The sequence below is a fragment of the Cutaneotrichosporon oleaginosum genome, assembly GCF_008065305.1.
Source record: "Cutaneotrichosporon oleaginosum strain ATCC 20508 chromosome Unknown ATCC20508_contig05, whole genome shotgun sequence".
NCBI classification, from domain to species: domain Eukaryota; kingdom Fungi; phylum Basidiomycota; class Tremellomycetes; order Trichosporonales; family Trichosporonaceae; genus Cutaneotrichosporon; species Cutaneotrichosporon oleaginosum.
The window spans coordinates 302,611-329,071 of NW_027072174.1; the positions used below are offsets into that span (position 1 = coordinate 302,611).

At 60.3% G+C, this 26,461-nt stretch overlaps 10 protein-coding genes across 10 annotated transcripts; 7 read left to right on the forward strand and 3 right to left on the reverse strand.

Moving 5' to 3' along the window:
* Positions 1-55: 55 nt before the first annotated feature.
* Positions 56-1,430, forward strand: COLE_05639 (uncharacterized protein; the record flags this gene model as incomplete). The annotated part of the gene is made up of 4 exons (XM_065626427.1): positions 56-286; positions 322-807; positions 841-1,269; positions 1,302-1,430. 4 exons carry the CDS (start codon positions 56-58, stop codon positions 1,428-1,430), a joined length of 1,275 nt encoding a protein of 424 aa, XP_065482238.1.
* A 497-nt stretch (positions 1,431-1,927) lies between these two features.
* COLE_05640 (uncharacterized protein) lies at positions 1,928-2,402 on the forward strand (the record flags this gene model as incomplete). The annotated part of the gene is made up of 2 exons (XM_018420105.2): positions 1,928-2,066; positions 2,098-2,402. The coding sequence occupies 2 exons, from the start codon at positions 1,928-1,930 to the stop codon at positions 2,400-2,402; spliced, it is 444 nt and encodes a 147-aa protein (XP_018277858.2).
* A 1,745-nt stretch (positions 2,403-4,147) lies between these two features.
* COLE_05641 (uncharacterized protein) lies at positions 4,148-4,927 on the reverse strand (the record flags this gene model as incomplete). The annotated part of the gene is made up of 2 exons (XM_018425456.1): positions 4,148-4,630; positions 4,688-4,927. 2 exons carry the CDS (start codon positions 4,925-4,927, stop codon positions 4,148-4,150), a joined length of 723 nt encoding a protein of 240 aa, XP_018277859.1.
* A 2,028-nt stretch (positions 4,928-6,955) lies between these two features.
* Positions 6,956-7,201, reverse strand: COLE_05642 (uncharacterized protein; the record flags this gene model as incomplete). Its single annotated transcript, XM_018419406.2, has 1 exon — positions 6,956-7,201. The coding sequence occupies one exon, from the start codon at positions 7,199-7,201 to the stop codon at positions 6,956-6,958; it is 246 nt and encodes an 81-aa protein (XP_018277860.1).
* Positions 7,202-8,298: 1,097 nt separating this feature from the next.
* On the forward strand, positions 8,299-10,983 carry COLE_05643 (uncharacterized protein; the record flags this gene model as incomplete). The annotated part of the gene is made up of 2 exons (XM_018421427.2): positions 8,299-8,596; positions 8,726-10,983. The coding sequence occupies 2 exons, from the start codon at positions 8,299-8,301 to the stop codon at positions 10,981-10,983; spliced, it is 2,556 nt and encodes an 851-aa protein (XP_018277861.1).
* Positions 10,984-13,279: 2,296 nt separating this feature from the next.
* COLE_05644 (uncharacterized protein) lies at positions 13,280-14,041 on the forward strand (the record flags this gene model as incomplete). Its single annotated transcript, XM_018419408.2, has 1 exon — positions 13,280-14,041. One exon carries the CDS (start codon positions 13,280-13,282, stop codon positions 14,039-14,041), a length of 762 nt encoding a protein of 253 aa, XP_018277862.1.
* Positions 14,042-14,438: 397 nt separating this feature from the next.
* Positions 14,439-14,729, forward strand: COLE_05645 (uncharacterized protein; the record flags this gene model as incomplete). The annotated part of the gene is made up of 1 exon (XM_018423554.2): positions 14,439-14,729. The coding sequence occupies one exon, from the start codon at positions 14,439-14,441 to the stop codon at positions 14,727-14,729; it is 291 nt and encodes a 96-aa protein (XP_018277863.1).
* A 163-nt stretch (positions 14,730-14,892) lies between these two features.
* Positions 14,893-17,411, reverse strand: COLE_05646 (uncharacterized protein; the record flags this gene model as incomplete). The annotated part of the gene is made up of 4 exons (XM_018419407.2): positions 14,893-15,315; positions 15,350-15,649; positions 15,682-16,691; positions 16,727-17,411. 4 exons carry the CDS (start codon positions 17,409-17,411, stop codon positions 14,893-14,895), a joined length of 2,418 nt encoding a protein of 805 aa, XP_018277864.1.
* A 3,855-nt stretch (positions 17,412-21,266) lies between these two features.
* Positions 21,267-23,799, forward strand: COLE_05647 (uncharacterized protein; the record flags this gene model as incomplete). Its single annotated transcript, XM_018423555.2, has 5 exons — positions 21,267-21,557; positions 21,616-22,092; positions 22,128-23,355; positions 23,391-23,497; positions 23,533-23,799. The coding sequence occupies 5 exons, from the start codon at positions 21,267-21,269 to the stop codon at positions 23,797-23,799; spliced, it is 2,370 nt and encodes a 789-aa protein (XP_018277865.1).
* Positions 23,800-25,128: 1,329 nt separating this feature from the next.
* On the forward strand, positions 25,129-25,988 carry COLE_05648 (uncharacterized protein; the record flags this gene model as incomplete). Its single annotated transcript, XM_065626428.1, has 6 exons — positions 25,129-25,166; positions 25,203-25,283; positions 25,316-25,490; positions 25,542-25,635; positions 25,715-25,898; positions 25,931-25,988. The coding sequence occupies 6 exons, from the start codon at positions 25,129-25,131 to the stop codon at positions 25,986-25,988; spliced, it is 630 nt and encodes a 209-aa protein (XP_065482239.1).
* Positions 25,989-26,461: the final 473 nt, after the last annotated feature.

Below are 26,461 nucleotides of genomic sequence, written 5' to 3' on the forward strand. Positions count from 1 at the left end.
ACAACTGTCACCCGGCACCTCCAAATGCTACCACTCTTGCAATCGCCCACTCATCATGCTCCCACGACCTGTAGTGACCCACGCCGGGCGCACAGCCCTCGAGAACCTTCTGCACCGTGAGGTTAGCAGCCGTGCGATCCCCGCAACCTTCTTCGGCGCCGCCAATGCAGACGGCGAGATATTCTGGTCGTGCGCTGGCGAGGTCGAGTATGGTAGCAGCGCGCGCGGCGAAGTCACCGACCAGACGTGTTTGCAGATGTTTTCCATGACCAAGCTGGTGACATCTGTAAGCTTCGCGTCGTCTGCCGAAGCTGACTGCAGGTGGCGGCGCTGCAGCTGGTCGACAGAGGCCTCGCATCGCTTGACGACCCCGAGGTGCTGCATGCGCACATCCCCGAGATCTCGAAGCAGGACATCTTGGTCGCGTACGACGACAACGGGCCAGTCTACGTGCCTCGCCGGACACCGCTCACGCTGCGCATGCTGCTCTCGCACACGTCGGGGTTGGCGTATGCGCGCCGCAACACGCTGATCCAACGGTGGCAGGAAGAGCACGACTGCGGTAAGCCAGGCGACGGGGACAACGAGGTGCTGGGCCCGCTCATGTTCGAGCCGCGTACGCGCTGGCGCTACGGCACAGGTGTGGACTGGGCTGGCATCTTGCTGGAGCGCATATCGGGCGACACTCTAGGCGCGTGGATGCAAGCGAACATCTTCGCCCCGCTCGGCATCACCAGCATGACATTCGAGCCAGGGGAGGAGCACGAGGCGCGTCTCCTCACGATGTGCTACCGTCCCTCCGGGGGGTCGGGGCCCATCCACATCCCCCCGCCGCACCAGCGGCCGCAGGGTGCACTTCCCGGCGACAAGGAGAAGAGGAATATGCGCGCGCGTGGGCGCATGAACGGCGGCGGCGGTCTGTACGGCACGGCGCGGGACTACCTCCGTTTCCTGTCGGGCGTGCTGGCGAGCCGCGACGCTGCGCCGGGCCGCGGCCTGCTCTCGCGGGCCATGTTCGACGAGCTGTTTACAAGCTCTCTCCCGCCGCGCGGACCCGACAACAAGTGCTATGCGGACTGCGCGAAGAGCATGCTCTTCGGCACCTTTACCGATCCTCGGCACACGGACAATGACGGGCAGGGGCTCGCGCATTCGGTCGGCTTCATGCTTAATACTATGGACAGCGTTCATGGACGCCGCGCGTTTAGCGGGTGCTGGGACGGCGCAGCGAAGAGCGAGTACTGGATCGATCCGACCACGGGCGTTGCGGTGGGTGGAATCGAGGCCAAGGCTGACATCAGGCCGTGTGTGCGACTAACCTCAACGGACCGAACCCAGACCACTTTATGACGGTGTACAACCAGTTTGAGCGGACGCTGTACGACTCGCTCACTGTGCACGAGGTGGATGTGCTCAAGTCGCAGTTGTAGTGTTCATGCATGGAGCGCGTGTGGCCGTTTGTCGCGTCTTTCTGTGTCGCTCTGTGTTAGCCCTCATCCGCTACTCTTAGTATGTGCTGTGCGCGTCTCCAAGTTTTGAGAGCCGAAACAGCGGTCTCAACGGTACGTACGGCTCGACCCCCGCACACCGAGCGCCGCCGTTGCGCGCTCGGCGCGCCGGAACATGTCGCGACTGCCATTCGGAAGTTACGACAGTTTCGGAGTACAGGCACGGCCTCCACTTTACAGCATCATCACCCGACGCTTCACATGCTCATCCTCTCTATCTACCATGGCAGACTCGGGGCCAGACCGCGGGCGCAGGTTGGAGCACCAGCAGCGTGCATATGAGCTTCAGCTCATTGGGGGACTGCAGGTGCGTCTAAGCCGCGAACCCATCGACCGGGGGTAGCGGGTGTGTCACGAGGGCGGCGCTCATCCGCTCCTCTTGACCCATCATGCGTCTAGGCGTCCGCTCACCGCAGGGCATGGCGTGGTGGACCGTATACGGCCTCGTCGGCGTCGGCCTGCTGCACCGCTTCAACCCGACGTTCCGGAAACAGACGTGGGCGATCAAGGCGTTCCTTGTCACATCGAGCAGCATCTTCGGACTCGTGATTGGCGCAGGTGAGTTGTTGGTCGTCCACGCTGAAGTCAGACGACTACCTCCTCAAGTACGAGTCAGCGCAGCGTGACGCGGAAAACGCGATACGGCGGGAGGCGCGTAACGCCCTCGCGAGTAAGGGGATCATCGCGACCGAGACAGAGATCCGTCGGTGGCGCGCGCAGCGGCAGGCGGATCGGGATGCGGTGGACGCGGCGGTGCGTGCGGCGGCGGCGGAGCGCGCGCGTGAGGCGCTCGACAACATTGAGGGCGCGGAGAACGTTGAGACGGGTGCGGTTGCGCGGCTGGCGAAGGCTCGTAATCTTGGCGAAGCCTCCGGAAAGGAGCAGCATGACTAGCATTGCACACGATTTCGATGCAACATACAGGGTGCGGGGCGGAGGTACAGAAGAGGCGGGCAGAGTGGAAAAGCGAAAGAATGGCGGTGGAGAATGCAGAGATGGGGCCGCCCTGCGATGCGGGCTGACGGGATGGGTGTGACGGCGCAACTTGCGTTCGGCGTTGCCCCTCACCTCACGACGGAATGAAATGGGCCATCTGTTGTCCTCAGCCAAAGCAAAACACAAAAAGAGCAAAACCTCCCTTAGAGGTTTGAACCCTGGGTCGTCAGTGCTGGTCCGGTGAACATTAATCGTAGAGTGTGGTGATAACAACCGCCGACTCAGCTGGTACGTCATCATATGGTGTGGAATCAATGATCACCCTTATGAAGTGCACAGGTCCTCCACCATCATGTTGAAGCCCCTTCGTGCCTACTTGCCGACCTCCGCCTGCGTATTAAGACACCCGTTCCAGTACATCTAGTCCCAGGGGGTGTCCACGCTGCATGCTGAGTGGCGGCCGGGACATATGCCTCACGTCATCCCCCAGAAGCCCGCCCTTCCGCCAACTGCCGGACAGAGCTTTCAGGAGGCCTATCGTGGCTGGTTCGACAAGGAGTACCTCCGCTGCAACCCCGCGTCGGCCCTCTGGAGCCTGTTTGTGTTTGAAGGGCCTTGTCGTCGATGAACCAGCAGTGGTATTGCCATTCAGGATTGTCGACGTTTCCAGTGGTGCATGAGGATGTTGAGATGTCACGACAAAGATCTGATGATTGGCCATCGAAGGCGGCGTAGCGTGCGATTGAGGCGTAGAGCGTTGTCTTTACCCCTCCTTGGGCACTTGCACCACCTTTCGCTTCCCTCGCATCCCATGTTATACTTTCCTCCCCAATTTTAAGACAAAGCTGTCATCGTTTTCTCCGATGAAGAATAAGATGTATGCTTGCCCGGCCTTTAGTACCATCGCCCGTGGAGCTGGACGCTCTGCGAGGCCCCAGCCAGCTGCGCAACTTTGCGACAACCTGAAGCTCGAGCTAAAGATAGGGTACATGATCCATAACAACTACGAACGGCAGCGGTGGGTTCGCCGCCTACTTAGGTTTTCCGTCAACTAGTGGGGAGGGGGGAGGGAGGGGGGAGGGCCGGGGGGAACTTCCTGCGGCCTGTGTACCGTTCTTAAGTCGGAGGGAGACACCGCCGCGGGGTTGTGTGGTGATTGTCGTTGCAGTCTGTGCCTGCAAACGAGTGGAGGCCTCCCGGGGAGCAGAAAGGGCCCTCGCGGTGCTTCCGAGCGTTAGCAGAGACCCCTCTTCACCGCCAGGTGTCGGACTGTCCGGCATGGGTGAGGAGGAAGAGGATGAGGAGGAAGAGGGTGAGGAGGAAGAGGGTGAGGAGGACATGTTTCCGGGCGGTAGACCAGCGATTGGCGCTGATGCAGCCGCGGCTGCACCACTGCCGCCGGACCTACGTGCACTCACGACGTTCGGACCTGGTGCTCTTCCCTCGGGCTGTCTGGCGCAGCGGAAATATCGTGCAACCGAGAAGCTATCAGGTAAGGCCCTCTCCAAAGCGCTGCGTCCCCTCGTCGCTGAGTGTTCGATATCCGACTGCCAAGTTAGCAGAGTGCACAGGACTCCACTAGTCTCCGCTTCATGCGCATTGTAGACGTAGAAGTCCCAGCAAATATTTTGTTGAATATGTTACATGGGAAGAAGGCCAACTAAAGTACAACGAGATCACACCAAACTAAAGTACAACGAGGCCTAGATCGCACCACTGCCGCCGCCGCTACCACTGGCGACGCCGCCACCACCACGCCCCCCAGCACGGCCGCCGCCACCACTACCGCCAGTGCGTCCCCCGCTGCGGCCGCCGCTGCCAGAGCCGCCACCTCCACTGCCGCCGCCATCTCCGTCCCCATTGCCTCCTCCCTGGCCGCTGCGAGAGCCGGCAGCGGCGCCACGGCGGGTTGGGTGGTCGAAAAGATCCTGAATGCTGCCCATGAAGTTGGCACCTGCGGGCTGGGCACCAACTCCAAATGCAGCGGCGGCACTGAATGCCTGACTGCGAACATTGTCAACGTTCGGAGTCTGGTTTGAGCACTGCTTGCGGCGTTTGGTGCACAAGCCGCAAGTCTGCTTATGATTGTCTGCGTCGTAGACGCAGTTTTCATTGCCGTCGCGAAGGCAGCAGTCGCAGGGCTCGTGATGGAGAAGGAACCTGTCAGGAGCAACCATGCGGAAAGCCTGAGTGCATTAGCGGGGACTGCTGGACTGCAGAGGACTCCGGCAAAAACCACATACCTCCCAGAGCCGAGACTCGTTTTCGTTGACGGCGTACCCGCCGCTGTTGAGCTGGGGGAGAGGCCGGTTGTTGTCTCCTCCTCCCACGACCTTCGCCTTCATCGAGCACGCGCCGCGGTTCTTGAGCGCGTCCTTGATTAACTGGTGCAAGGTACCGTTGTACTGGTCCTTGCCATTGAGGTCATTGATGACATTGTGGAGCTCTTCTCCTGTGAGACCCTTACGGCTGGCACGGGGCATTGAGGAGGTGGAGAGGAAGGGCGGAAGAGGAGGGGAAAGGGGGTAGGGGGGGGTGATTCGGCGATGGCGAGGGCGGGGCCGAGACCAGCGAGGAAGTCAGGAGAGTAAACCTGACGTTAGCTCGTTAATCATGATGTTAGTTCGAGCTCTACACCTACTATGTGACCTTGGCGAAGTGGAGAACGCTGGATGGAGATGGAGCGTGAATAGAGTAGGGAGGTGACCAAGGGAAGAGAAGAGGGGGAGAGGGAAGTTGAGGAGTAGACGGCAAGTCTGCCATCATGTATAGCTGGCGCGACCTGCGCCCTCCATTGCCAAGTAGATTCGTTTTGCACAGCAATGACTCATGTTGTGTGGGGCGTCGTTGATCGTTGGCAACGGCAGAGGGGCGAGCGAGACGTGCATGTTACGTTGAACGATCCGCTCAAGAGGGCGCACCACTGCTTTAAGTAGTGCACCCTCTGCGTCAACGCAGCCGTTTCGTGTTGCAAGGCCACCATTGCCCTTGAAACAGCGAGTAGAGATGCATGTCAAGGGGACTCCAGAGGTATCCGCTTCAGTCCGCTACTCATCCGCCCACCCGTCCCAGAGTGTAGCGGGGGGGAAGTGAGTGCAAGAGGGGCGCTGCGCTGAGAGATGGACTGCCTGAGCGCGTGACATGAAAGAGGTAAGAAGTAAATGAACGATGCAACGAGCTGGAGCCAGTACATAGATCCGCCTCACTCCACCCTGAGCCTAGGGCGCTCCATATGAAGTAACTGTATATGATGACTCACTGTATCCTCAGGTATACTCAGAATAGCCGACATTGCGTCGGGCTCCGCTGGATTTCCAGCTGCAGTCTCTTTTTGTGACCAGCTACCTGCTAGTAGGTAGGTCTTGCTCTCCTCATCAAAAACGGCAGGGAGGGACCTGTTGCCATTGCTCTGAAGCTGATACGCCGTTGTCAGCACAGTGGACAAGGCTGCGCTGTCGACCACTTGGAGAAAGCCAAGGGCTACTGGACGCAAAAAGTGGCTGACTACCATGTCAGCATGCCAGAAGTCAAAGGTGACAGGGAGCTCCTGTCCATCCTTGAAGACCTTTGCCTTGCCTCCTCCATCATGGAAGTGATCTAGAGCGTCCATCACCTCGTCTCCAAACAGGGCGTCGGTCTTGAACTCGATACTGCAGTCAACGTGCTCAGTTCCAGCGACGAGATCATCGTAATTTGGGCTGTGGGCGAGACGGTTGTTGACGCGCCGCTCAGCTTCCCCAACCGTCTCGCCCACAGCCCAAATCACAAGCCGGGGTCTTCCTTCCAACAGAAACATCCGGTCAGAGGTTGGTTCGATTGGGACCATTCAGCAGTCAAGCATCAGTTGGGATCAACATGCTCGATGACCTTCTGTGCAGTGTGGGCATAGGACGAGACCCAATGGGTCTCACACTGGTGCTTCAGAGCCGAGTGCGAGCGTGGCGTGTATGCGATGCTATCGTAATTGTTGTCGAGTTTGAAGAGGAGTTCCTGTGCCATCGAGTCCGTCATTTTGGTTGTAGCCGGCTGGACAAGAAAGAACGGTCGAGATTTGACACCTTTGATGTTTTGGCAGTGCGTGTGGTTGGCGGAGCGTAGGAGGGGAAAGGTGGGGACTTTGACAGGGAAGGAGGATGGAATGCCTAGCTTTTTGTGAGGCCCGACGTGAGTGGGGACAGAGGCGTGCTGTACAGGGGGGGCAGCCCAGGCGATGGTGGGCTCGTAATGGGCGCAGAGAAATTTGACGAGATTGTTGTCGCTTGACATGGTGCCAAGTTGAGGTTGGGTTGTTGTTGGGGGTGGGGCTGTTGTTTGGGAGTGGGGAGTGGGAATGAGGAAGAAGTGAACGTGTGAATGTTGACACTTTGACGTGTGTGTTGAGCGCCTCTGGTTGTGAGCTGGGAGCTTGAGAGTTCCTCGGTTGACGTTTTATCACGTTCGTAATGTGTAACTCAAGTCTTTCTAGGTCCCACCAATCTCCATTACAATTCCATTCGGTCGTATCTCCTCTTCTATCGCTGCTTGACGCGGCCTGACAACGTTTCTATATGCGCGTACATGCGACCAGTCACGCCGCAGCTCTCTGCGGCGATGCGACCCAGCGGCCATTCGCGCAGCGCCCTGCGTAATTTTGGCATGGGCGTCGATCCGTAGACCTGCATTTTAGTGCTGTCATGCTCTAGTGTTAGCCAGCAGTCAGTGGTCAGTGGCGTGCAAGCTGCTACGCCTGCCATCGGAAACAGCGAGAGCATGAGCATGAGCGCGAGCGTTGCAGTCGAGAAAGATGAGGTGATGATGAGGAGAACAATGAACGTGGGCGTCAGGGACGCGGTCGGTGTTCCAGGGTGATGAATCGTCAGGGCCAGGGTTCATCCTTGAAATTTCTCGTCAGCATCTCTCCCTCGTTCAGAGCGCGCGCTCTGCAATCTGCCGCGCGCTTCCGCGCCGCCGCTTTGCCCAGAAAACGCGTCGAGCTTGAGAGATGTCGTAGGCCAACTCTAGCTCACTGCCCCGCACACCTCTCTTTCCTGCGGCTCCTCAGGAACCCTCGATCCGGTCGTTCGTTCAGGCGGTGCAAGGCACTTTTTGCCTATTCTTTCTGTGAGAGCTCGCCGCCACCACCTGGATACAGGCTCAGCCACCATCTTGTAATGCAGCCCCAAAGACTGGCAGAAAGCACAGCGATACCACATCTAGCAGTGAAACGGCACAGCCAGAGTTTCGACGGCACCAGTTGGGCAGTCGGGAGGAGAGAGAGAGAGAGAGAGTGGTGGGCTGGCGGGCCGGAAGGGCCAGGTCCCACCCCCCCGGGTCGCGTTCTTGGCAGCCCTTGGCCTGCGCTGGCCTGCGCTGGGACTACGCTGGCCTACTGGCCAGCATGGTGACCTCGCTGCTGCCCGCAAAATCACCGCCGCTGTCGCAATACTGTGGGTGACTAGGAGCGCCCTAGTTCCAGTCCTGTAGTCCTGTATCAGCCACCCCGCGCGCACCCTCGTTATGCACACTCTCCTCAGTCCTCGTCGTCGCATTCACTAACCATCTACTACTCTCTCGATCGTCATCTTTCGTTCTTTATTACTCTCTCTCCCTCGTCGTGGTCATCTCCTCCCCTCCCCTCGACTATCCCCAACTCCCCCCTCTCCCTCCCCGTCGCCCTCCTCCCCGGCGACGACATCTTTTTCTCGCATTTCCCGCACAGTCCGCACGGCCACCCGCCTCGACTGCGCACAGCTCCTCTTCTTCCTCCTCTTCCGTGAGTCATCAGAACTCGCCATGCATCGCTCCTACTCACGCCCATGCAGCCGCATCGGTCGTCTTAGCGTCATTGGGCCGCCCCTCCCCCAATTTTCCCGCCATGCACGCCGCCGCCCTCGCGCTCGCCGCCCTTGCGGTCCCCGCGTCCGCCGCCATTCTGCGCGACCGGGACAACGACGCCGCCTACCACCACAACCCCTACCGCCACCTTCTTAAGCGCGGCATCACCGATGATATATCCCAGGTCAATGGCAAGGCTTTCGACTTTGTCATTGCCGGCGGCGGTGTCGCCGGTCTCGCCCTCGCCGCGCGTCTCACCGAGTGGAGGAACGTCACCGTCTGCGTGATCGAGGCCGGCAGCGACGGCTCGGACGTGCGCGACAACATTGACGTGCCAGGTAAGCATAACGACGTGCCGAGATGCTGGCCGAGATCTACATTCTTTCCAGCGATCCGATCGACCTGTTCGGTTCGCATTCGGTTCCCCTGTCGTGTCGTCTCGATCTTTCGCTAACCACTTCTTCCAGGTCTCAGTTACGGCGAGTCTGTCAACACCAAGCCCGGTCGCAACTGGCAGTACGAGACGGTTGCCCAGGCCAACCTTGGCGGCAAGCAGGTCAAATGGCCTCGAGGAAAGCTGCTCGGTGGCTCGGGCGCCGTCAACGGTATGTTCTGGGGTCGTGCGTCCAGCCACGAGTACGACGCATGGGCAGACCTCAACCCCGGCGGCAATGTCACCTGGAACTGGGAGGAGATGAACAAGTACATCATGAAGTCGGAAACTCTCGGCTGGCCCGAGCAGTCCAACATTGACACCTTCCACATTGCCATCGACTCGACCGCCCACGGTACCAACGGCCCCATCCACATTGGCTGGTCCAGCTACATCTACCCCTTCACCTCCAACTGGGTCCCATCTTGGGAGGCTCTTGGCTTCACCAACAAGGACCTGGCTGCTGGCGATGTCCGCGGCGTTTCTATCACTCCTTCGACTCTCTTCCAGGCCAACCAGACCCGTTGCGACTCCAAGGCCGGTTACATCGACTCGCAGCCCAACCGCGACAACCTTGTAATCCTCACTGGCCAGCAGGTCACCGAGGTCCTCTTCAACGGCTCCACCGATGCTTCTGGCAACATTATTGCCTCGGGTGTTTCATTCTCCGCATCGTCTGGCGGCGCAATCTACTCGGTTCAGGCCAACAAGGAGGTTATCCTCGCCGGTGGCACCATCGGCTCGCCCCAGATCCTCCAGCTCTCGGGCATTGGCCCCTCGTCTGTCCTCACCCCGCTCGGCATTGCTGTTCGCAAGGACCTCCCCGTTGGCCACAACCTCCAGGACCACGCCTCGAGCACCATGTACTTCTCGACCACTCAGATTGAGAATTGGGCTCAGCTGTGGAGCAACGAGGATGCCATCGCCGCGGCTCTCGCCGAGTGGAAGAGCAACAAGTCTGGCGTTCTGACTTATATCAACGAGGCCGTCGGCTACGTGAGCATGGCGGACATTACGAGTGCTGCCGAGGCCTCTGCTGCCGCTGCCAATATCAACGTCGCCCAGACTGTCGCCGACGTGGGAGACGCCCACAACATGCCCGCCAACGTACGCGCCGGTCTTACTGCCCAGTACAACATCCAGAAGACCTGGCTCACCGACTCGACTGGCCAGCTCGAGATCATTCTGTCCATGTGGGGCGCTGGCGCCAACAACATCGGCATTCAGGTCGCGCTCCAGCACCCCTTCTCGCGCGGTACATGCCACATTAGCTCGAACAGCGCGTTCTCCAAGCCCAACATCGACCCCTCGTACTACGCCGTCGACATTGACCGCCAGATCATTGGCGCTGGTGCGCGATGGGTTCGTCGCCTCGTCAACGCTGGCCCCTTCGCAAGCACTATCACGGGCGAGACTGGAAGCACCGCTGGTGCAAACGGCTCCGCCCTCACCACGGCCATGCAGAACGGTGCTTCGACAGAGTACCACCCCCACGGCACTGCGTCGATGCTTCCCGAGGAGATGGGCGGTGTCGTTGACACCCGCCTGGTCGTTTACGGCACCAACAACCTTCGTGTTGTCGACTCGTCGGTTATTCCCCTCCACATCTCGGCCCACCTGATGGCCAGCACCTACGGTATCGCTGAGAAGGCCGCCGACATTATCAAGCAGGCCTACTGGAAGCCGCCTCCTCCGCCCGAGGCGAGTGTCACTGCCACTGCCACGGAGGACGACGTTGCCCAGATCGGGGAGGCGACCGACTCGGCCGTCGCGAATGCGCAGAAGGGCGCAACGACTGAGGGTCTCTCGGCCGGCGCCAAGATTGGTCTCGGCGTTGGTGTCGGTGTCGGTGCCGGCGCGCTCCTTGGCCTCCTGGTCTTCTGCCTCTGTATCCGCAAGAAGAAGCGCCCGGCCAATGACGAGAAGGGCTGGTACGCCGGCGCCAACTCACAGGACAACAGCGCCTGGGACGCGCAGCAGGCGTACCGCGAGCAGGACTCGTACCCGATGGGCGGCATGACTGCGCCGCGCCCGAACCGCTTCTCGTCGGCGCACGCGTCGATCAGCACCATGGCTACGGCCGACCTGCAGGGCCTGCACCCGGGCCAGCGCCAGGAGTCGTCCAACTCGCTCGGCGAGTACTCGCGCGGCTCGGGCGCCGCGTCGCCGTACCGCGACGAGCCGTCGCCGCTGCCGCAGGGGGCGCAGTACCCTACCCCCGGGTTCCACTCGCCTGGATCACCGGGATCCGGTTACGGCGCGCAGCAGTACACGCCCGTGGTGCCCAAGTGAGCGCGCCAGCATCACGACACACCCCGCCCGCCCGCACTCGCGCTCGGCGCACAGACGCTAGAGAACACTGAATGAGAGAGGGGTTTACGACATAGGACACTAGACCAGGACCACTGCCGAGTCGATGGCAACGACCAGCCCACGACATTCACTTGCGTTTTTCGTCCATAAGGCCGCCATCGATTTTTCTATGCATGTCAATGGATAATTCACGGCCGCGAAGGTGACTGAATGCCTGACTGACTGATGTACTGATGCAGCGGAGGTGTAGGATGACGAGGGTGACGAGTGGATGGAGAGTGAATTGATGAATTGAGTAGTGAGAGAGTGGTTGAATGTGAATGTGTGGCGATCCTCAACCGGCCCCGAAAGACGACAGGCGCGCGCCTTCCCTCGTCGCCCCCGACAAATGCAGAGCGACAATCTCCTCATCTCCTCTCTCTCTCTCTCTCTTTCTCTCTCTTTCGTCTTCATCATCATCTCTTTGGTCTTCATCCATCTCTTCACTCTCTTCGCTCCCTCCACTCCCCTCGCTCCCCTCGCTCCCCTCCTCGCTCCCCTCGTCGTCTCTGTCTCTCAATCGCTGACCCCTCTCCATCACCCACAGCATTATGCTCTCCCCTCAGGACCGCGCCAAGCGCTGGTCTCTCCCACCCCTTCAACCCGTACCCGCAACCTACTACGACCTCAACCACTGGAGCGCATCTCTGAACGACAGTGATAACGACAGCGATGGCGAGGAAGACGATTGGGTCCCCGACCTCATCCCGAGTAACAAGCTTCGAACATCACACTCCTCGAGCAAGTTCACACCCACTGACGCGTCCCCCTTGCCTTCCTCGTGCACCTCGGGCGTATCTTCCACCTCCACGACGTACTCCGCCGTCCTTGCCACTCCACTGACCCCGTACCCGGGTCTCCCCACCTCTCCTCGCCTCACCAGCCCTCCCGGCACTTGGGAGGCGGACTACACGCTCAACGGCAAGAACGGTGGAGAGCCACTCACCTCGGTCACCTATGGGCAAGTCTACACCCCGTCGCGAAACCATACACAGGTCCCTAGCCAAGTGACGGAGTCCGGCCAATCCGCCACCGTCAGTGGCACAGAGGCTAAGAACAGCGTCTCACGGCACCTGCTTGCACTCTTCAGCAGCGGCGTGATACACATTCCCGCTCATGAGATCCGCACGCAGCCCAAAAAGAGCATCCTCAACGGCTCATATACCGAGTCTATCTTGTACGGCGACCGGTCCGTCCTCGTCGCTGGCGAGGCTGCATTATCTGCTGTGAGTCGCTTGCTTTGACGGAAAGCGGCGTGCGAGACTCAAGTCGGGGAGACGACGGAGCTTCACACCACACACACACACACACAACTGTTTAGTCACTTCCCACCTTCCTTCAGCGCCGCCTCACTCTCATACACAACTGCTCCCCAGCACAACTTGACTTGCCACTGACGTTAGGGTGGCGCCCGCCCCACGAGTGCGACTCGTGCGATTGCTGCAAATCCGGCGCGATACGGCGCACCAACGTGTCTCCCAGCTGCTCTAGCACTAGCGCATGCCCATTGCACTATGCACGACGTGTTCGCGTGCGATGCGCGCCTTGCGCCGGCCGAGGACTATTACGACATTCTTCGCGGGTTTGTCAATGCGCTCACCGATTGGCCTGCCGTTGCTATCCGGTGAGTGTACATCTGCCAATATGCTGATCTCAGAACGAGTGAGCCCTTCGATGTCGACATCCTTGAGCTTCTCGAACTCCCTAATTTCGAACATGGCAGCGGCTTCTCCCTTGGGCTCCGCAGCGAGGCGATGGAGGTTTCCATTAAGACATCGGGGAAGCGTGGAGTCTGTGGATGCGCGTTGATTCCCAACATGATTGAGCAAGACATCGTTTGGTCCTCCTCCAAGCGTAGGATGAGAGTATATGCCCGTCGCTGACTGATCAGAGACCCTTCTTGACGGCTGGTTCCCGTGGCTGTTTGTGGAACCGCTTGGACGATGCGATGACGTCTCCCAAGGTTACATACGGCTGCTTAGCGCAATGCGCACCAGCCTCGCCATGTACTCTCGAATCTACAACCAGGCCCGCGAGCTACAGCCCAAGACGTTCGCCCCGCGCACCGAGGGAACTCGCATCGTTTACGGCCTGCAGATAATCGGCGTCATTTGGCACGTATTTGCTATGGCTGAAGATGAAGGCAAATTTGTGAGTGTTGGAATGTCTGGATGCAGAGCTCTGACTCCTGCCTGTGGCGACCATCTGGAGCGGCAGAGTTGAGGAGCCACGACACATGACACAGGCGACGGCCATTATCCGTCAGATTGGAGCCGAGGCCAAGCCTCGCCTCCGCGCCGTGCGCAACTGGTTGACCTGCGTCCTCACCGAGCCCAGAGATCCCAGACCAGCAGTTGCGCTTGGACCAGGTATCGCTCACCTCAACCTTTCCCCTGGTATCCCCATCCCCGACCTTACTGATCAGCTCGATACGCCAGAGTCGGCTACGCCTCCTTGCCTGGACCCCCACCCCAACACTCCCCTGCAGACTCGCTATCAGTCCCCCGAGCCGTCATGGAAGCCATGGGTTGAGCCGTTCCGGCCCTCCGTTCCGGTCGATCGAGCTTCCTCTGGCCGCACTGCATGCAACCCCGTCAAGTCTAATGAAAATATCCTCGCCCCGACGCCCCGCCAACCTCCCGTTGTGATGGAGGCGTGGCGCACGTCCCTTCCGTTCGAGCACTGGCGCCCTACGCCCTCGCCGTTCGACTACACTACGGCTTATCAGCATTCGTGGCCTCTGCCTTCCGAGAGTACGGCGAATCAGAGAATGTCAGGCTTGGGCATAACTCATCCGTCGTTGTGGCCGTCGTCTCGCCACAACCCGACCTCTTCCATCGCTGCGTTGAAGCGCCTGACATTGGATCTCGCGCCTCACGCGGGTGCATCGCTCACCCACTCCGCTACACAAGTTCAGTCACAGGACGCATGTCGCAACCCCTCACCCCGCCGCAACGACCGTGTCCGTTCCCCTTTGTCCATGTACATGGCCTACTGAGCCACTAGAAACGTCTTTGAGGAACAGTCGCGAGACGGACAGTGCATGTGTATCGTGAACACTTGGCGCTTGTAGATGACCACAGTTCCATGCATAAGGTGTTTGTATCACGCGCGACGAGAATCAGTGGGTCAGTTGGTATCAGTAGCACGCGTCAGTCCCTTGTCGACTGCAACAACCACGCCACGTCGCAGGCAATGGTGTTGGGTTTGATAAAGTGCGTCCGGGTAACACGCCGTGCTCACTTTGGTTTCGAAAAGAACATGCTGCCGTCAGGATCTGCAACGAATTACCAGGCAAAGACGTTTCCGCTGCCGTACGCTGTGGGCTCGATGCCCCGATCGCGCGTGGGCCACGTTTGCGGTGTGCAGGCGAGCATATACACCGGACTCTGTCCATGTCCCCACTACTCCGTCGTCCTCCCTTGTCGCCCCACGCGCGGACTGCTGCCAAGTGCTGTGCGCATCTGCTACTGTACTGCACCTCGCCTCCTCCCACGCTCCCACGCCACGCCATGAGTGCGGTCAGAAGGCGCCGGAAGCCGCATGCTCCCGACTGTCTACGCTGCACCACGCACCAGGACGAAGGTAAGAAGGACACTGCTGCGGCTGCGAGAGATCTCCCGCACGCCATCGCCAACACAACTCGGACACGACTGCATGGCACCCGGCAGTGGGTGCGTGGGTAGGATCGACCGGCTCCCACTGTCCTATCGCTTCTCGCCTGCTCCTCATTTCTTGTTTCTCGCGGCCACGTAACCTCCCCCTCCTGCCTCGGCCATCGCCATGCCTCGGCCATTCAGTCCTTCCGCGCTCACGCACGCCATAGACGGCACTCACTGGCCCACTGGGCTACCCCCGCCGCTCGGCCAGCCACTCCTTGTACAGCCCATCGAGGCTGCGGTGGATCATATGCCCGGGCAGCGAGCGGATGATGTCTGCGATCTGGTCGTTGAGCGCCTCGGTCTTGCCCGCCTGCTTGGCGTAGTCCGTCGTGAGGCGGTACATCGCCAGGATGGCGAGCGAGACGTGCGTCTGATGCGACGCGTACGGCGAGTCGGGGCGGATGGCGGTCGCGAGCGGCCCGTTGGCGCTGGTTGGGCCCGTGCCCACCGCTGCGGTCGGGTTGCGGTCGCCGCGAGTCAGGCGGATCAGGATCTCGAGGAGGTCGTTGGGCGAGGCGAGCAGCGAGGAAGTAAAGTCGCCGCGCTGCTGGGCCGTGCCGTGGTTCGAGCCGCTCTTCCATGTCTCGAGCATGTTCGCCAACGTCGGGGGCTGGTGTCAGCGGAAGATAAGGAGGGGAGCTCACCGCATCCGGGTCCATAATTTCGAGCTTGCCGCGCCAGCCTGCATCGGAGGCGGCACGCCGTCCAAACTGCTCGTACAGCCACTCGTCGGCCTGGTTCGTGCGGCACCACTTCGGTTCACTCAGCGGCTTCTTCTTGTTCAGGAAGACGGTGAGGGTGATGGGCTCAGTCGAAGGCGTGGCACTGCCAAAGACACGGTGCAGCGGCGGCAGAGACTTGTCCTCGTCGTCCTTCCACAATGCATCAAGCTTCTCGCGCGACAATGCGGTGAAGCGCTGCTCGGCAGGATCGTACGTTTCGACCTGGGGTCAGCGCGGCTCTCAAACCCTCTCACCAGAATGCCTTTCGGAAGTTCCGACTCGGCGGAAGCCTCCTTCTGAGCATCCTTGTCACCCTCCTTCGCCTCAGCTTCCTTCGCTGGCTGAGGTGCATGCAGGTCGACCTCGATGCGGCCCTCGCCACGGAAGATGCGGATCTTCTGGACGACGCTGGCGTCGAACACGAGCCGGCGCGAGCTGTCCTCGTATAGAACTGACACGCGGTTAAGAGACGGCTGTGTTACATCGCCAGCCAACGCCGTGATATCTGTCTCGGCATCGCTGCCAATGCTGCTCGTCGACCAACGACGACCGCGCGGCTTCTGGCGCGAGCCGTAGGCAGAGGCCGCATTCTGCGCCGACTCGGCGAGCGCAGCCTCAACCTCTGCCGCCGAAGCTTCCTTACCAGTGAGGCCGGAGTGCTCGGCCTCCTCGCCCTCGCCGGTGGTACCCTCGACAGCTCCGGGATCCGTGACCATAGAAACATCGCCAGCCTCCTCCTTGTCCTCTGCACCTTCAGCAGGCGCCTCCTTCTCGGCAGCAGGAGTGGCCTCCGATACCTCAGGGGCAGTCTCCGAAGGCGCAGCCGCTGATGTCGGTTCGGCAGACTCGGCAGACTCGGCAGACACGGCAGGCCCGGCAGGCTCGGCAGCAGCCTCGACCTTGGCCTCAGCCGCGCCCTCTGCTAGCATGTCGCCGTTGGCCTCGGGAGCTGCCTCTGAGGCGGGCTCAACCTTCACCTGCTCGGTCGGGGCGGCAGCCTCAGCCGCGCCCGATGGCTCCTCATGCGCCTCCGCGTGCGTCTCCTCATGGAGGGTCTCATCCAGAGTCAGGGTGGTCGACTCACGACGCCAGCGCTTGTTGGGGTTTCGCCTTGCCGACTTGGGGACGCGGTCAAGCTCGGGAGGCGACTCAAAGTAGATGCGGAAGCGGTTCTGGTTTGACTCGGGCGAGGAACCGTCGCCGGGGGTGTTCACCTTGTTGTGCGTCACAACGAAAGACCGCTTCTTGGGCGACTGCGCCTCGTCTGATATTAGCACAGTATTTGCTCCAGCAGCTCACCGCCATCCACGCTTGATTTTCTAGCTTTGCGCTTCTCGCCACGCTTCTCATCCGCAGCCTCGTGGTTCTCCTCTTTCTCAATGGCATCCGGCTTCGCCTGAGCATCCTCTTCAGTTTCGGTCTTGACGACAACTTCCGGCGTGGGCTTTTCGTCGGTCTTTTCGGCCTCTTCAACCTTCCCGGGCTCGCCCTTGTCTTCTTCCTTGACGTCGGGCTTGACGTCGGGCTTGACGTCGGGCTTGACGTCGTCGGCCTTCTCGTCCTTGGCTTCGACAACGTGCTCGCCGACAAGTCCCCAGCTCCAGTCGAGCCCTTTGACCTCAATGCCAACAATGCGGAAGTCGGTCATTGTGGTGCGCGCCTCCTTCGCGTCCTTGTCCTTGCGCTTGCGCGCCTGCTGAGGAGAAGGCTCGACACGCTGTGTGCGGGGAGGACGCATCTCGCGCTGGTCACGCTGACGCATAGGCGGCCCGCGGCCCATCATGCCGCCTCCTCTGCCCATGGGGCCACCTCCGCGCATCCCGCCGCGCTGCGGACGCTGCTGGGGCGTGCCAAAGCCGATGCGGGGGATGGGCGGGGGCGGCGCGCCGCCACGCCCTCCGCCACCGCCGCGGTCGTTCATCGGGCGTGCGAGGCCGCTGCCGAACGGAGGGGGAGGGCGAGGGTTGGGCGGGCGGACAGACATGCCACCTCCTCCTCCGCCGCCACCACCACCACCACCTCCTCCTCCTCCTCCGCCGCCGCCGGGACCGTCGAAGCGGGGACGCTTGGCGGGAGGGAAGCCACCAGGCCCACCAAGTCCGCCCGGCCCTCCTGACGAGGGACCTCCAGGAGGTGGTCCGCCAGCGGGCGGACGCCCTTGGCCGACACGTGAGCCTGCACCAGGGGGTCCACCGGGCTGCGGCTGATAAGGACGATTCTGGGGCGGGCGGAAGCCAGGTGTGGTTGGCGAGGGCGAGTACGAGCCCTGTCCCTGCGCATAGTAATTGTTCTGGCTCTGCGGTGTGTACCCACCGGCCGTGGGGTTCTGCGGTGTGGGTCCGTACCGAGCACCGGGAGGCGACTGCTGCCCACTCCAGTTACCATAGCCTTGCTGTTGCGGCTGATTGTAACCTGCGTTCGCATTGTACCCTTGTCCGTAGCCCGGCTGATAATTCGGAGCCTGCGGTTGGTTGTAGTTCTGCTGGCTCGGAGCCTGGTAGTTCGGCTGCTGCTGGGCGGAGTAGCCTTGCGCGTGCGAGGCGCCGGCTCCGTATCCGTAGTTGGCGTAGGCGCTGGATGCGGACGGGTCGGCAGGGGCCGTAGCCGCGCCATACCCAGCCTGCTGAGCTGCCTGGGGGTTCGCCTGAGATTAGCGCAGGCCTAACAAGGAAACAGAACGAGAAAGCAAGTCATCGCTGACACATACCTGGTAGTATGCGGCCCACGCGGCGGCGTGCTGGTCCTGGGTGTACTGCTGCTGGGGCGGCTGACCAGCGGGAAGGGGCGGCGCGGGGCCGCCCTGGGGAGGAGCCATGGGTTTGGCTGGGAGACCGAGACCGCTATGCGGCCGCTTGTTCATCACTTGTCACGCGGGAAGAAACTGCTCGGGATGAGAGGCGGGGGGGAGAGATTGTTGTGGAGAGTGAAGAGTGAATGAATTGTAGTTGTTGGAGGGAGGAACGACGCGAACAGGGGTTGTGGCGTGGTTGGCTTGTCACAGGACAGACATGTGACACGTCATTATTGTTTTGATCGGCTTGTTATTCGCCACTTGTCGTCTCTTCAAACGGTCTTGTATATCTTTTGGCGACTACCACGATTATCGTTGGCCTAATCGCTGTCTACAAAGCACCCCTTGCCCAGGCATGTCACTTGACGATTCTTACTCGAGTGCATAGGATCAAACCCTCTGTACAACAGCAGTCGTCCACGCGCTCCACGGCCATTGATGCAACAAGCGATGGCGCAGTCGCAACAGCGAGCAGCGATACTGCGGCGCAGCTGCTTGTCCCCTCCGTGTCCGTCATCCAAGACTATATACTCGTCTGCCCTATCCCAACTATCCGCTCGGCACATGCTTTAGCATGAGATGGGCGCAAGCCGTTGCAGCTTCCAGCAATCCAGCCGTGGTATGACTGCACACATACATTCTAAAAGCAGTCAACGATGATGAATCAATGCAGTAGTGAGATGGAAGCAGATGTCAACACTCCATGACCCAAATGAGATTTAGGTGTCTGTCGTTAATCAGTGTGGATTTTGAGTTGCTGACCTTCCCAACCTCTGCTAGTTAGCGGCTGGAACGGTACCGATGTGGCGTTGCTTACCCAGCCTTGAGACAATAGGTCGCCTCACCCTCAGGCATGTCAGGCGAGTCTTGCAGCTTGGCGATACGCTCGTCGCCGCGACCCTTGCGGAGCTGAACGCGGGTAGCCGAGCTGTGGTAAGGATGGTGCGGTCGCGTCGACGTACGCGTGGGCGAGGATATGACCTGGTATCAGCGTCGCACTATTACAACTCACCGCCGACGGGCTTGGCGCTTGACGCGGCAGCAAACCTGATGGTCAATATCAGAGGGGTGAATCGCATACATTGCAGCAGCCTGAACGTCAGTGGATCAACGTCTCTGAGAAGGCTCACTCCAGGATCAGCCTGGACTTGATTGGTAAGGATAATGGCAACGTTGAACTGGAATTAGCGACGCCACGTTCACGCGCACCTCCTCTGCCAGCTTCTGAAGACGAGCCAGGAACTGATTCAGCTTCTGTTTATTAGTTGAGAGCATCAAATCAAACAGCACCTGCTGGCGCTCGGACAGCTCGCCGCGGCCTGAATAGTCCTGTCCTGCGTATTAGATTGCTTCTGCTTCCACCCAGCTTCCACCCACGAAAGAGGTTCATAATGCTGTCGACGATGATGAGCTTGTAGGAGCGATCATCGACGAAGCTTCGAGTTAGTAGCCACTCCAAGGCGCCAGGCCTACCGAATAGCCAGCTCCAACAGAAGTTCGCATTGTTGCTCCGAGCTCCAAGCACGTGCGCAGAGGATGTTCTCGAGTGCCATCTGACTGTCGACACCGAAACGGTCTGCGACGGAGCGGACACGGCTGCAGGTCAGCTACTAGTCCTTGCAGCTGGATAGCGCCAGCGCCTCACTCTGGGCGAAAGGTTCCCCTGTCAGTCAACGATCGGCGTGCATGGTGTCTTCCTTACTCAGTGTCGATGTAGGCAACACGGCCACTGGCCCCACCCTGGTCTTCGGGAAGCTGGGTTGTGACGCAAAGAGTGTGGCAGAGCTGAGTCTTGCCCGTGCGGAATTCGCCGTAACTGTGTTGGTCAACCAACAGGGCACAAGGATTTGGAGTCTATCTCACACTTCGGTGATGCTCTGCGTGGCAATGCCACCTCCGAGCATCGAGTCGACCGCCTTGGAACCGGTAGAGATGAAAACGACAGATGCGCGTCGCTCTGAGATGTCGGCGGCGCTGGCAAAGGCTGGGGGCTGAGATTAGACGGCAGAGGAAGGGGATCCCTTACGAGCATCTTTTGGCAGATCTCCTGCATGTCAGTTGTTTCCGATAGCCTCCTCGCCCACCTTTAGCTTTTCGATTTTAGCCTGGGCTGATCAGCACGCGCAGGCCTACATAGGGGCTGCTACTTCACCTCTGAAAGACCCTGTCATTAGCATAGTTTTCTGCCGCTGGAGTTCCTACCTTAATCTTGGCGAGGTTCTTGCGGGGCGTCTGGGCCACGCCAAGGACCGTGACAATGCCAGCAGCCTTTAGCTTTGTGATATCAGAGACATTGATGCCCTTTGCAGTCAGTGAGGGGGAGGGAAGGTGGCGAAGTGGGCGCCACCCCAATACTGTGAGGTGAAGGAGGACAGGTGACTCACGTGCGACTGGAGCTCGTCCACGGACTGAGATGGTTAGCTATCGACGTGTGCTCGTTAGTCTACTTCATAGCCGAAGACGTTCTCCTGCGGGGCGTCAGTGTAATGCGTGAGGTGGTGAGGAAGGTGAGGTTGTTGATGAGGACAGGTTGGAGGATGCCATACCTCTTCGCCGTTGTCGGACATGGTCTAAAGACGATGAGTAATGGTGAAGAGTAGGAGCGGTGAGGAGGTAGAGGAGAGCACGAGTTAGTAAGAATAGAAGAAGAGGAAAGGACACTGATGATGAAGACGTTGAGAGATGAGAGAGAGATGAGAGAGAGAGATGAAGAGAAAGAGAAACAGAAAGATAGAGATAGAGTGAGAGCGCGAGGTTATAGGTGCAGCACGGGCAGGGGGGAAGGTGGGCCGAGTCAGAACATGCAAAGTGGGGCAGGGATGAGTCACCTGGAGTGGACCACCTCCACCGCTATTCCCTCCGGGGCTAATCGGCCTGTATCCGAAATGTCCAAATCTGACTCGATCACTCTCTGAATTGATTTCTCCAACCACAGGCCCCCCTTTTCCAAGCCATCACTGGACCGCTCCACCGCCGTGCCGCCGTCGCCTCTCCCACTCTTTTAGTCCTCAGACATCTCCGCGGAAAAAGGAAAGGAGCAACATCACCATGCTCTACCAACGGACACGCCCAGCACTCGCAAGGCTCATCGCCCGCCGTGGTCTCGCCACCCCCGCATCCCTCCCCGTCAAGGACTGCTCCTCCATTACCCCTCCCTACCCCCGCCTTCTCGACACTCTCAACAATGTCCGCAGCGTCCTCGGCAAGGATCGCAAGCTCACTCTCGCTGAGAAGATCCTCTATGCCCACCTCCGCAACCCAGAGGAGTCGCTCGGCGGCGGTGGCCAGGTACGCGGCGAGCGCTACCTCAAGCTCCGCCCTGACCGTGTAGCCATGCAGGTGAGTGACCACTCGCACGACCCGGGAGGGTTGGGTTCAGCAGGGGGCTGACGAGCAGGACGCGTCTGCGCAGATGGCTTTGCTGCAGTTCATGACGTGCGGGCTGTCCGAGTGCGCCGTGCCAGCCTCGATCCATTGCGACCATCTTATCCAGGCGCAGACCGGCGCCGCCGAGGATCTTCCCCGTTCGATCGAGAATAACAAGGAAGTGTTTGATTTCCTCGAGTCGGCAGGCAAGAAGTACGGTATCGAGTTCTGGAAGCCAGGATCGGGTATTATCCACCAGATTGTTCTTGAGAACTACGCAGCACCCGGCCTTCTCATGCTCGGTACCGATTCGCATACCCCCAATGCAGGTGGTCTCGGCATGCTCGCCATCGGTGTTGGTGGCGCCGACGCCGTTGATGCGCTCACCGATACCCCATGGGAGCTCAAGGCGCCCCTCATCACCGGTGTCAAGCTCACCGGTCAGCTGAGCGGCTGGGCTACTCCCAAGGACCTTATCCTCCACCTCGCTGGCAAGCTCACCGTTCGCGTATGTCCGGTCAGATAGGCTTATGCTGACCACAGGGCGGAACTGGCCGCATCCTCGAGTACTTCGGTCCCGGTGTTGAGGCCCAGTCCTGCACCGGTCTCGCGACTATCGCAAACATGGGTGCCGAGGTTGGCGCCACTACCTCGACCTTCCCTTACTCGGCGAACATGCGCGAGTACCTCAAGGCCACTGGCCGTGCCCCTGTCGCTGCGGCGGCGGACCAGGCTGCCCAGGCTGGTTTCCTTGCTGCCGACGAGGGCGCCGAGTTCGACGAGCTTATCGAGATCAACCTCTCCGAGCTTGAGCCTCAGCTCAACGGCCCCTTCACGCCCGACCTTGCCACCCCACTCTCCAAGTTTGGGTCGTTCATCAGCGAGAACAAGTTTCCCAGCACTCTCTCGGCTGCGGCCATTGGCTCTTGCACCAACTCGTCGTACGAGGACATGTCCCGCGTCGCGTCCATCGCCGAGCAGGCCAAGGCTGCTGGTCTGTCCTCCAAGGTGCCTTTCCTCGTCACTCCCGGCTCTGAAATGATCCGCGCCACCATCGAGCGCGACGGCCTCCAGGGCACGCTCGAGAGTGTCGGCGCCACCGTCCTTGCCAACGCATGCGGGCCCTGTATCGGCCAGTGGAAGCGTGACGACAAGCAGGGCGAGGACAACGCCATTCTCACCTCGTTTAACCGTAACTTCAAGGCGCGCAATGACGGCAACCTGAAGACGATGAACTTCCTCGCTTCTCCTGAGATTGTCACCGCCATGGCCTTCTCCGGTGACCTCAACTTCAACCCCATGACCGACTCAATCGAAACCCCCAACGGGCCGTTCAAGTTCCAGCCTCCCTCGGGCGACCGCCTCCCTCCCCAGGGCTACACCGGCGGAGACCTTTCGTTCGCGCCTACCCCGTCGCCCAAGCCCGTCCCAGAGACTGAGATTGCCATCTCGCCCACATCAACTCGTCTCGAGATCCTTGAGCCGTTCGGCACCGCCTTCGCTGATGGGCCCGCCGAGCTCCCTGAGCTAACCTGTTTGCTCCGCGTCCGCGGCAAGTGCACCACCGACCACATCAGTGCCGCCGGTGCTTGGCTCAAGTACAAGGGCCACCTCTCCAACATTTCAGAGAACACGCTTATGACCGCGGTCAATGACGAGGGTGGCGAGATCAACGTTGCCCGTGACGCCGAGGGCGAGGATACCATTCCCCACATTATGCAGCGCTACAAGAAGCGCGGAGAGCCATGGATGCTCGTCGTTGACGACAACTGTGAGTTGAGCTATGGTCACCTGGCTGACAATCAGACGGCGAGGGATCTGCTCGTGAGCACGCTGCTCTCCAGCCCCGCTTCTACGGCTGTGGTCTCATTCTCGCGCGCTCCTTCGCCCGCATCCACGAGACCAACCTCAAGGTGAGTTATTCTTTGGACGCGGCTGACGTGACTAGAAGCAGGGCATTCTCCCCCTTTGGCTCTCGGACAAGGCCGATTACGCGAAGATCTCGGCCGGAGACAAGGTCCAGACGGAGGGCCTCAAGGACCTCCTTGCAGGCAAGGCGGACGCACAGATTCGCCTCAAGGTCACCAAGCCCTCGGGCGAGGTCGACTACGTGCCGACCAAGCACACGATGAGCGTTGACCAGCTCAACTGGCTCCGCGCTGGCTCCGCCCTCAACTACATAGGGGAACAGGCCCGTGCTGCTGGAGCCGCATAGACATGGAATTGTAGAGGGCTGCTTGGCTGCTGTCGGCCTGCCAGGCGCCCGACCGGGATTGTAGCATTTGGACTGCATGCATATGGGATCAGCTGTCGCCTTTGAGAGGTCGCGTCTCCTGTCTTTGGTGCAAGCGAGGCAGAAGTACATCACGTGATTCAGGAGTGGCATCTGGTGACGTTTTGGTGAGAAGCCGCAGGCGGAGTGGCTTGGCTCTTCCCTTCCGCCCATCCATCCTCATCTCGCCTCCATCTCATCGCCATCGCACTCGACCGTCGACTCGTACTCGACTCGACTCGACATCAATACTTTTCCACCCACTCCCATCTCATCCTCCACGACGCCCGCGCGGCCGGTCACCCCATCCCGCACGATAGATGGCACGAAATCCTATCGCCCACCATGCCCTCTGTTCCTAATACGCTCCCCCTGCCATACGCGCACGCGCAGGTGCCCGCGCCGCGCCGCGAGCCGCGCCAGCCCATGCGGTGAGTGGGAGGGAAACGGCGCTGACGGCAGCACATCGAAGCTTAATACGAGTAGGTGTTATTACTCCACCGCCAGAGCTGAGGAGCGGCGGAGGTAGAGATGATGAGCTGGAGGATGGGGAGAAAGAGAGTAGCAACTAACACCCAGAACTTAAAGTCCTGCCCACGCAGCCAGATACCATCCCGGAGGAGGACGACGAGGATAAGGAGGCAAATGAGGGTGACGAGGAGCAGCGCGGCGTCAAGTTCTTCACTCCGCTATACCAGATTCCGGCGGGTTCGGCCCGCCGCGACGCGTTGAACCTTACGCGGTCAGAGAAGGCCAAGCTGCCCCGTGTGACGGCGTACTGCACTGCAGCGTGAGTAGTCCCTCCTCTTCTCCACTCTTTCTCGCGCGCTCCACCCTAACCTCAGCTCATACGACTTGGCCGGTCTGCAGACGTACCTCGCAAACCGTCCACCGAGCTATCGCACCCACCCGCGCCTGTTCGAGGCCGAGTGCCTGTACACGCAGTATCTACCGCCTGCGTCGGGCTCGGCCCCCGCCCCCGCCCACCGCAGCCCAGTCATCAAGCCGCTGCAGCCGCTGACGACTGTGCCTGAGGGCAACCTGTTGGATCTTGACGAGGACCAGTGGCGCGCAACGCCCCCGGCGCGTGCGCCGAAGCGGCAGACGGGCTTCGCGAAGCGGCCAGGCGGGAATACGCGCCGGGATCGCGAGCGCGCGCTCGACCGCGACCGCGACGACGCCGAGCCGGATACGGACGACGAAGACTGGGAAGAGGAGGACTGGGTGCCGGACGTGTTCTTGTTCGAGTACGGCACCGTGGTTATCTGGGGCATGACGGAGAAGGAGGAGAAGCAGTTCCTACGCAGCATGTGAGGCATTGGGAGAGGGAGGTGGGCTGACGGCAGCAAGAAGTATGAAATCGAGCGTCTCAGCGCCGAAGACATAGAGATGGAGGACCTCAACTTCTACTATGCTGACTACTCCCGGTGGGTGTGCGTGGCGGCCAAGCTGACTCCAGCATCTTCAACGACGTTATTACGTTGCGCAAGGGCTCGTCGTACATGACCAAGCTTGCGTTGTCGCACGCGCTGGCGCAGTCGGTCAAGATTTCGCTCTTTGAGGAACTGATCTCGGCGACTATCGAGCAGACGAAGGACATTCCGCAGAAGCTCAGCGAGACCGGCAAGATTGGTGTAAGTGGCGAGCGACGGCATGAAGTGTTTGCGGACGTAGCTGATGCCCAGCTTCCGCGCAGCGAGATTATGAAGCAGATCGGCAATCTGTTCATTCTGCGCATTAACATCAATCTCGTTGGCTCGGTCCTGGACTCGCCGGTGCGTGACTCGAGTATGACGTGCAGCTGACAGCAGGAATTCTTCTGGTACGCGACAGCTCGCCATGCCACGCCGTATCACTGACCACAGGACATTCCCCGACCTCGAGCCGCTGTACAATGCGTGTCGCCAGTATCTGGAAATTGGCCAGCGCATCGACCTGCTCAATGCGCGCGTCGATGTTCTGCACGACATGCTGAACCTGCTCAAGGAGTCGGTCAACAGCTCGCACGGCGAGCACCTGGAAGCGATTGTCATCCTCCTCATGTAAGTGAGCGGCGTGTCACAGCTGACGCCAGTGCCCTGGAGATTGTACTGGGAGTTATTACCATCCTTGTGGACCTGAGTGTGTCGTAGGCAGCCCACGGGGCCGGAGATCATATCAATATGTCTGTATACCATATTTCCGCATGACGAAAATTGCGCCGAGGGCCATTCCGCATAGCCTCACATCGCACGGGCTCTCGCACGGGCTCCGGTACGGCGTCCGGCGCGGCGCTCTGGGGCGTTCCGGGAGGTACCGGAACACGGGTGGAGATTAAGAGTAGTGGCGAGGATGCACCGCTCCGACACTACGGCTGCACGTCATTCTCACGATCAGGAGAGTTGTCTCGGACGATTGCGGGGCGACGAGTGAAGAGCATTGCAATGAGCGCAACGGCCGAGCGACGATTTGACAGAGAGATGCTGACGCTGGCCGAGATTTGCTTCCGTCCTCCCGCCGCCCCCGCCATGGCCGAGGCGGCCGATCAGTCAGGACATCAGGAAGGACCGTCGTGTGGACCCTGAGCACGTCGCGGTTTCCGGCTTGTACGCGGCCTTGGCTAACC